Source organism: Pagrus major, chromosome 5 (genome assembly GCF_040436345.1).
Source record: "Pagrus major chromosome 5, Pma_NU_1.0".
NCBI classification, from domain to species: Eukaryota; Metazoa; Chordata; class Actinopteri; order Spariformes; family Sparidae; genus Pagrus; species Pagrus major.
Window position 1 is genome coordinate 42080852 of NC_133219.1, and position 9688 is coordinate 42090539.

General features: G+C 43.0%; 1 protein-coding gene across 1 annotated transcript in view; it reads left to right on the forward strand.

The window, feature by feature from the left end:
• Positions 1-2366: 2366 nt before the first annotated feature.
• Positions 2367-9688, forward strand: part of myo1eb (myosin IEb) — a 21633-nt gene continuing 14311 nt past the window's right edge. Inside the window, exons 1-9 of the mRNA XM_073466791.1 lie at positions 2367-2563; positions 4242-4379; positions 4730-4819; positions 4942-5036; positions 5150-5237; positions 5547-5636; positions 5740-5871; positions 7436-7570; positions 8179-8311. Coding sequence (XP_073322892.1) covers positions 2561-2563; positions 4242-4379; positions 4730-4819; positions 4942-5036; positions 5150-5237; positions 5547-5636; positions 5740-5871; positions 7436-7570; positions 8179-8311 — 904 coding nt within the window. The 5' untranslated portion in view covers positions 2367-2560. The remainder of the gene's footprint in view (positions 2564-4241; positions 4380-4729; positions 4820-4941; positions 5037-5149; positions 5238-5546; positions 5637-5739; positions 5872-7435; positions 7571-8178; positions 8312-9688) is intronic.

Below are 9688 nucleotides of genomic sequence, written 5' to 3' on the forward strand. Positions count from 1 at the left end.
TTTAATGTTAAATTATAATACTGTTTGTGTTTGTTTGTGTCTTGTTTTTTGTTTTTGTTGTGTTGTTGTTGTTTGTCAGGAAACAGACCTGAACATGCTGGTGTTTGATTTCCTGTGTTTTATTTCCATTTCACTTCCTGTTGGTCAACAAATTAAAGCTATACTTAATATCCTGTAAAATAAAAGCATGACTAAAAAAATAACTGGAGGAACTGTGTGATGAAACTTCAACAGTCAGTTTAATTTTCTGTCTGCAGAAGAAACTGACCAAAGTTCATCATCGTTTCACAGATAAAGATCAAATCATCTTTTTTATTAACTTTAATTCAATTAAAGCTGCAAGCAGTGATGAACGGCCCTCGCCCCACATACGTCGGGCTGTGGCGCCGTCGGAGGCTGCGCGCCCAGATGTGTGCTCGCCCGTTGCCTGTGGAAAGGTTCCTACCTAAATGGGATACGTGTCACACAAAACACAACAGTGACATCTTCAGTGACTTCCTGTGTCCAGTGGGTGGCGCTATGGATATGACGCAGTATTGGTGCGTAGAAGGATTGAGGGTTAAACCCTCTACATGTGTGAGCAATTTGGTGTAGATGGGAACTTGTATGTTGGAAGTTGTAAGGACTTCCTGCTTATGGCGAGGGATCAAAATTGAACACCCCCCCCACCACGCCCATCAGGTGTAACGGAGGTGAAAGCTGTTGACAACACATCATCTTCAAGGTCTGAAGATGATCCTGAGTGAATATGAAGTCTGTGGTGTGAAATCTGTGGACCAGTTAGTAAAAGTACGAGGCATAGAAATTGGGTTTGTACAGAATGGGAAAAGCCATAAGGGGGTCATCGAAATTGACCGCACTGCCACGCCCACCAGGTATATCGGAGGCGAAAGCTTTTGACAAGGTGTCATCATCAAGGTCTGAAGATGATGTTTAGTGACTGTAAAGTCTGTGGCATGAAATCTGTAGGACAAGTTAAATAAAGTACGAGGCATAGAAATGAAAAAACAACAACATGGGAAAAGCCATAAGGGGGGCGTTAGGGGGCGCTACTGAGCAGTCGTGCTGCGCATGAGGGCAGTTGTGGTATCGCATTAACGTACTCATGGGTTAGAAGCTACAGGCCAAATTTGGTGAGTCTGCGTTCATCCTAAAGTCTCGAAAACAGCGTCCGAAAAATGAAAATCGCCGCACACCATTCAAGGTGGCCGACTTCCTGTTGTGGCAAAAATTCCCACAAAAACATTTCCTGGCTGAATCGATGAGACCCACGAGTCCTGCGAATTTCATGACGAGAATGTTTTCGCGTGGACAGAACGACATTAGGAGGCGCTATGGAGTCCCATGGCCACCCCCACCCCCAATCACGTTGAATTATCAATTTTTTCACCACATGTGACGTATGTTCCGAGTTTGGTGAGTTTTGGGGCATGTTCAGGCAGTGAAATATGAGATCTCGGAGGCAGGAAGAATAATAAGAGAAAGAACTCTGCCTACAGACACAACGGGGCCTCGCAGGGTTCTGCTCGGGCCCTAATAATCAACCAGAACCCTTCGACAGACGTGGATCTGACCTTTAGACTGACGGTCTGCAGGGAAACAAGAAGTGTCAAACTCAAACTCCCATCATGCACTCTGAGCTCCTCAGAAGGAGGTGTTCAAGAACAACATGATCGACATGTTGTGACGTTATGTTCTGATTATTGATCAGCTGATCTGAAAGAGAAATGTTTAAAGTTCTGAAACTGAATCAAATCAAAGGAACAAATCTGAGTTTCAATTAATCTTTTACAAAAACAAACAAACACGACAGCTATCAATAATCAATCAATCAATCAATTAAGAACATTAATAATGTCAGAATATTAAAAATATTAACAGTTTAACATGCAGGAACAATCTTCCTGCAGCCGTTTGACAAACATTTAATATCTGATCGCCGTCACGTTTCACAGGTTTAACTTTCAATCGTGAAGTGAAGCGACAGAATAAACCGTCAGATCCTCTGAGAACATGGAAGAAGTCCCTGCAGAGAAGACTGAGCCTCACGGGCTTCATGGAGACCCTGGAAGGATCCACATGATCCGGGTGGACAGGACCAGATGAGTCAGTGTTAAAGAGCAGCGCTGCACCAGAGACATTGAGCTGCTATCTTAATCTGAGTTTAATAAATAAAACAAAATAACTTCCATAAAAATGTAAAATAATCCTCCTCACTGTGACCCTGCTGGTCTGTGTCAGCTGTCAGGACTACATTACCCAGAGTTCCACAGGCTGAAGAGGGAGGGGGAGGCGGGATTTTACCTGCCCACACCTGCAGACATTTGAGAGACTGAAGACTGAAGGAAGGAACAGACAGAAAAACACAGAGAGAAGAAAATGTTGAGAACGACTGAAACCGCCTGATTCTCTGACCTGAACCACCTGATCTGGACCCACCTGATCCAGGTTCAGTCTGAGCGCACCTGGATCCTGGATCCACCTGAGACTGACTCAAGATTTCTCAACTTTTACCTGAAGCAGGAAGTGAGAGCAGGAGGAGCCGCAGCAGCCAGCAGCCATGGTGAGTTTACTCTGATTACTTTAAACTGTAGAAACTCTGGTCCTGGTCCTGAACCTGATCATAGTCTTTGTCCTGTATCTGGTCCTGGTTCTGAACCAGTTCCTATTGATCCTGGTCCTGGTTTTGATCCTGATCCTGCAGGGTTCTGGTTCCTGAACACAAACTTGTTTTTAAACAAACAGAAATGTGAAGAAGTTTCATCAAACAAGTCGAATACAGAGAAGAAAAACTGTTAAACTGTTGTTGTTATTATTATTGTTATTGTTATTGTTATTATTGTAATTATTGTAATTATTGTTGTTGTTGTAATAGAAAAGTTAATAACTAAATAAAATAAGAATTAAATAAATGTAACAATATTATAATTACAAAAATAAAATACATGCAGCCTTGTTGTTGCCAGGGTAACACTGTAGTCTCTGCAGGATGTAAATGAGCTTTAGACACACAAACAAACAAACAAACAAACAAACAAACAAACAATCAAACAGGAAGTGTGGACACTCACATGACCCATCAGAACTTGCACAGAACAGTGAGCCTGTCAGTCAGATCATTAAACTCTTCTGGTCTTTTTTCCTCCAGCAAAATGCATGATGGGATATCATGTTTACTTAGTGATGTCAGTGGTACGCTCCTTTTCACAATGCATTGTGGGAAACTTTGAGTCAACCAACAGGGTTTAATAATGTCCCCTGTACATTGAGACAGACGAGTACAGGAAGTCAGCAGGGACAAAAACCTTCTCGTGTCTCTAATTTTGGATTTTAATGTCACATGAAGTCACTCTGAGTACTGCAGTAGTACTGCAGTACTCAGAGTACTACTGCAGTACTCAGAGTACTCTGCAGTACTGCAGTACTGAGGCCCTCAGCAGGTCGTATAAACTGTGTTAAAGCTGCAGCTATTGATTGCTTTCATTATCAATAAATATATTGATTATTTCCTTCATGAATTATTTGAGTAATAAAATCTCAGAAAATGTTTTTTATCTGAAAGTTAAAACCAGAAGATATTATTGATTATATCACTAATATAAATCAATACATCAATTTTACATTGATTGATTTATTGACGACTTGTTGCAGAGTGATTTTCTTTCACTGTAAACTCACTTCACTCACACACACACACACACACACACACACACACACACACACACACACACACTCTGCAGCGCTGTGTGTCGACATGTTGAGGCGTCGCCTCTCCAACATGATCCCACATGACGGAAGGAATTCTGGGAATTCAGGAGATCAGAGAGGACGACCTGTGGAGACACAATCCGACCAATCAGAAAGTCTCAGCACACACACACACATCCTGAGTATGTGTGTGTGTGTGTGTGTTAGTACTCTGATGTTCTCTCATCGACTCTCATTGATTATTGATATATATGTATATGTGTGTATATATATATATATATATATATATATATATACATATATATATATATATATATATATATATATATATATATATATATATATATATATATATATATATATATATATATATTCATCAATAATCTGAGTCTCTGGAGAAAATTAGTAAAGACAGCTGATCATGTGATTGGCTGACATGTTGCTATGGTTACAGACAGTTTGCTATTGTGATGAACATGTTAATGAGGTGTTAACCAATCCTGACTCTGTGTGTGTATGCCCCGCCCCCTCAGGGTAGCAAGGAGCGTTACCATTGGCAGGCTCAGAATGTGAAGGTGAGCGGCGTGGACGACATGGTGCTGCTGTCCAAGATCAACGAGGACGCCATCACAGACAACCTGAAGAAGAGATACATGGACGACTACATCTTCGTATCCTTACACAGTACAAGTTCTCCATTACAAGTACATCACCACAGAGTACAAGTACTCCATTACAGGTACATCACCACAGAGAACCAGTACTCCATTACAAGTACATTACCACAGAGTACAGGTAATCCATTACAGGTCAAAGTCCTGCATGTTATCATTAGAACTAGTCACTGAGAGCTGAGGAGGACTTCCTGTTCAGACTGAAGGACTCATGAAGAGCTGCTGGGACTCACAGTCCTGATTCTGGTGGTCCTGATTCAGCTCCTGATTCTGGTGGTCCTGATTCAGGTCCTGGCTCTCGTGGTTCAGGTTGTGGTTCTGGTCCTTGACCTGGTTCTTCTTGTCAGACGTACATCGGTTCAGTTCTGATCTCTGTGAATCCGTTCAAACAGCTTCCATACTTCACTGACAGAGAGGTGGAGCTCTACCAGGGAGCGGTGAGACACACACACACACACACACACACACACACACACACACACACACACACACACACACACACACACACATACTCATAATGTTTTGAATCGATAACTTTATTGATACGGACCTCCTCCAGGCTCAGTACGAGAACCCTCCTCACATCTACGCTTTGGCTGACAACATGTACAGAAACATGATGATTGACAGCGAGAACCAGTGTGTCATCATCAGGTGGGCGGGACTTCAACTCTCCTACATTAAATATTCAGGAGCAACAAGTAAAAACTTTATTGACTCAGCTGACGGTGACGGTCTCATGATGTTTCCTGTTTCCTGTCTGTCAGCGGCGAGAGCGGAGCAGGAAAAACTGTCGCTGCCAAATACATCATGAGCTACGTGTCCAAAGTGTCCGGAGGAGGAGGCAAAGTCCAGGTCAGTACTGCACAGTACTACACAGAGTACTGCTCAGAGTACTACACATACAGTACTACACAGAGTACTGCTCAGAGTACTGGTATTAAAGAAAGGTTTGGATTGGTGCAGGTTTACTGGTCATACTGTTGCCATGGTTTCAGTCAGTGAACTGTGGCCAGAAGACGAGTCTCTGACCGGAGAGACGCACACTCAGTTGTTCTGTCTCCAGGACTGGAAGTTTGTGTTAATGTGTGTGTGTGTGTGTGTGTGTGTGTGTGTGTGTGTGTGTGTGTGTGTGTGTGTGTGTGTGTGTGTGTGTGTGTGCAGCATGTTAAAGACATCATCCTGCAGTCCAACCCTCTGCTGGAGGCCTTCGGTAACGCCAAGACCGTCCGCAACAACAACTCCAGCAGATTTGTGAGTTTAGCTATATTCAGACTGACACAATATATAAAATATACACAACACATATAAAATATATACTAACACATGTACAAACACACTGTGCTCCTCCTGTCAGGGTAAATACTTTGAGATCCAGTTCAGTCAGGGAGGAGCTCCTGATGGAGGGAAGATCTCAAACTTCCTGTTGGAGAAAAGTCGAGTCGTCTCCCAAAATCCTGGAGAGAGAAACTTCCACATCTACTACCAGGTACTGCAATATTTACTACCAGGTACTGCAATAGTTACTACCAGGTACTGCAATATTTACTACCAGGTGCTGCAATATTTACTACCAGGTACTGCAATAGTTACTACCAGGTACTGCAATATTTACTACCAGGTGCTGCAATAGTTACTACCAGGTGCTGCAATATTAACTACCAGGTACTGCGATATGTACTATCAGGTACTGCAATATGTACTTCAATATTTGCTACCAGGTACTGCGATATGTACTGCAATATTGGCTACCAGGTACTGCGATATGTACTGCAATATTGACTAACAGTCACTGCAATATGTACTTCAATATTTACTACCAGGTACTGCGATATGTACTTCAATATTGACTAACAGGTACCTCAATATGTACTGCAATATTTACTACCAGGTACTGCAATATGTACTGCGATATGTACTGCAATATTGACTAACAGGTACTGCAATATGTGCTGCAATATTTACTCCTAGGTACTGCAATATGTACTGCGATATGTACTGCAATATTGACTAACAGTCACTGCGATATGTACTGCAATATTTACTACCAGGTACTGCGATATGTACTGCAATATTGGCTACCAGGTACTGCGATATGTACTGCAATATTGACTAACAGTCACTGCAATATGTACTTCAATATTTACTACCAGGTACTGCGATATGTACTTCAATATTGACTAACAGGTACCTCAATATGTACTGCAATATTTACTACCAGGTACTGCGATATGTACTGCAATATTTACTCCTAGGTACTGCAATATGTACTGCGATATGTACTGCAATATTGACTAACAGGTACTGCAATATGTGCTGCAATATTTACTCCTAGGTACTGCAATATGTACTGCGATATGTACTGCAATATTGACTAACAGGTACTGCAATATGTACTGCGATATGTACTGCAATATTGACTAACAGGTACTGCAATATGTGCTGCAATATTTATTCCTAGGTACTGCAATATATACTGCGATATGTACTGCAATATTGACTAACAGTCACTGCGATATGTACTGCAATATTTACTACCAGGTACTGCGATATGTAATTCAATATTGATTACCAGGTACTGCGATATGTACTTCAATATTGGCTACCAGGTACTGCGATATGTACTGCAATATTGACTACCAGGTACTGCGATATGTACTTCAATATTTACTACCAGGTACTGCGATATGTACTTCAATATTGGCTACCAGGTACTGCGATATGTACTTCAATATTGACTACCAGGTACTGCAACCAGGTACTGCGATATGTACTGCAATATTGACTACCAGGTACTGCAATATTTACTACCAGGTACTGCGATATGTACTGCAATATTGACTACCAGGTACTGCAATATTTACTACCAGGTACTGTGATATGAACTGCAATATCTACTGCTGCTGCTCACAAACGTTATCCACGGTGTTACAGGAGCTTCTGTCACCTGATGTTTGGGCCTCAGTGCATCACGTGATGAGGTCATTACCGTTTGGCTGCAGCTGTTCATGGGGGGCTTGGGACTCTGTGTGACCTTTGACCTCTGTCCTCAGCTGCTGGAGGGGGCCAGTAGGGAGCAGAGGGAGAACCTTGGGGTCACGACCCCCGACTACTACTACTACCTCAACCAATCAGGAACCTACACAGTGGAGGACGTCAACGACAAGAAGGAGTTCTCCGATACCATGGTCTGTACCTGTCTGTCTGTCTGTCTGTCTGTACCTGTCTGTCTGTCTGTCTGTCTGTCAGGCGGCGATGTCAGTGGTCTGTCTGTCTGTCTGTTAAACTGTCTGTCTGTCTGTCTGTCTGTCAGGCGGCGATGTCAGTGGTCTGTCTGTCTGTTAAACTGTCTGTCTGTCTGTCAGGCGGCGATGTCAGTGGTCGGTCTGTCTGTTAAACTGTCTGTCTGTCTGTCAGGCGGCGATGTCAGTGGTCTGTCTGTCTGTCTGTTAAACTGTCTGTCTGTCTGTCTGTCTGTCAGGCGGCGATGTCAGTGGTCTGTCTGTCTGTCTGTCTGTCTGTCAGTGCTCGGTCTGTCTGTTAAACTGTCTGTCTGTCTGTCAGGCGGCGATGTCAGTGGTCGGTCTGTCTGTTAAACTGTCTGTCTGTCTGTCTGTCAGGCGGCGATGTCAGTGGTCGGTCTGTCTGTTAAACTGTCTGTCTGTCTGTCTGTCAGGCGGCGATGTCAGTGGTCGGTCTGTCTGTTAAACTGTCTGTCTGTCTGTCTGTCTGTCAGGCGGCGATGTCAGTGGTCGGCCTGTCTGTTAAACTGTCTGTCTGTCTGTCTGTCTGTCAGGCGGCGATGTCAGTGGTCGGTCTGTCTGTGGAGGATCAGGATTCAGTTCTTCAGCTGGTTGCAGGAATTCTTCACCTGGGAAACATCAGCTTCAGAGAGGAGAACAACTACGCTGTGGTCGAGAGCCAGGACTGTAAGAGACTACACAGTACACACAGTACTACACAGTACTACACAGTACTACACAGAACACACGGTTCACACAGTACTACACTGAACACACAGTACACACAGTACACACAGTACTACACAGAACACACGGTTCACACAGTACTACACTGAATACACAGTACACACAGTACACACAGTACTACACAGAACACACAGTACACACAGTACTACACAGTACACACAGTACTACACAGAACACACGGTTCACACAGTACTACACAGAACACACAGTACACACAGTACTACACAGTACTACACAGTACTACACAGAACACACGGTTCACACAGTACTACACAGAACACACAGTACACACAGTACTACACAGTACACACAGTACTACACAGTACTACACAGAACACACGGTTCACACAGTACTACACTGAACACACAGAACACACAGTACACACAGTACTACACAGAACACACAGTACACACAGTACTACACTGAACACACAGAACACACAGTACACACAGTACACACAGTACTACACAGAACACACAGTACACACAGTACTACACTGAACACACAGTATACACAGTACACACAGTACTACACAGAACACACAGTACACACAGTACTACACAGAACACACAGTACACACAGTACTACACAAAACACACAGCACACTCAGTACTACATAGAACACAAAGTACTACACAGTAGACACAGTACTACACAGTACACACAGTAGACACAGTACTACACAGAATACACAGTACTACACAAAACACACAGTACACACAGTACACACAGTACTACACAGAACACACAATACACACAGTACTACACCGAACACACAGTACTACACCGAACACAGAACACACAGTAAACACAGTACACACAATACTACACAGAACACACAGTACACACAGTACTACTGAACACACAGAACACACAGTACACACAGTACACACAGTACTACACAGAACACACAGTACACACAGTACTATGCAGTACTACACAGAACACACAGAACACACAGTACTACACAGTACACACAGTACACACAGTACTACACAGAACACACAGTACTACACCGAACACACAGTATACACAGTACACACAGTACTACACAGAACACACAGTACACACAGTACTACACAAAACACACAGTACACACAGTATTACACAGAACACACAGTACTACGCAGTACTACACAAAACACACAGTACACGCAGTACTACACAGAACACATAGAACACACAGTACTACACAGTACACACAGTACACACAGTACTACACAGAACACAGTACTACACCGAACACACAGTATACACAGTACACACAGTACTACACAGAACACACAGTACACACAGTACTACACAGAACACACAGT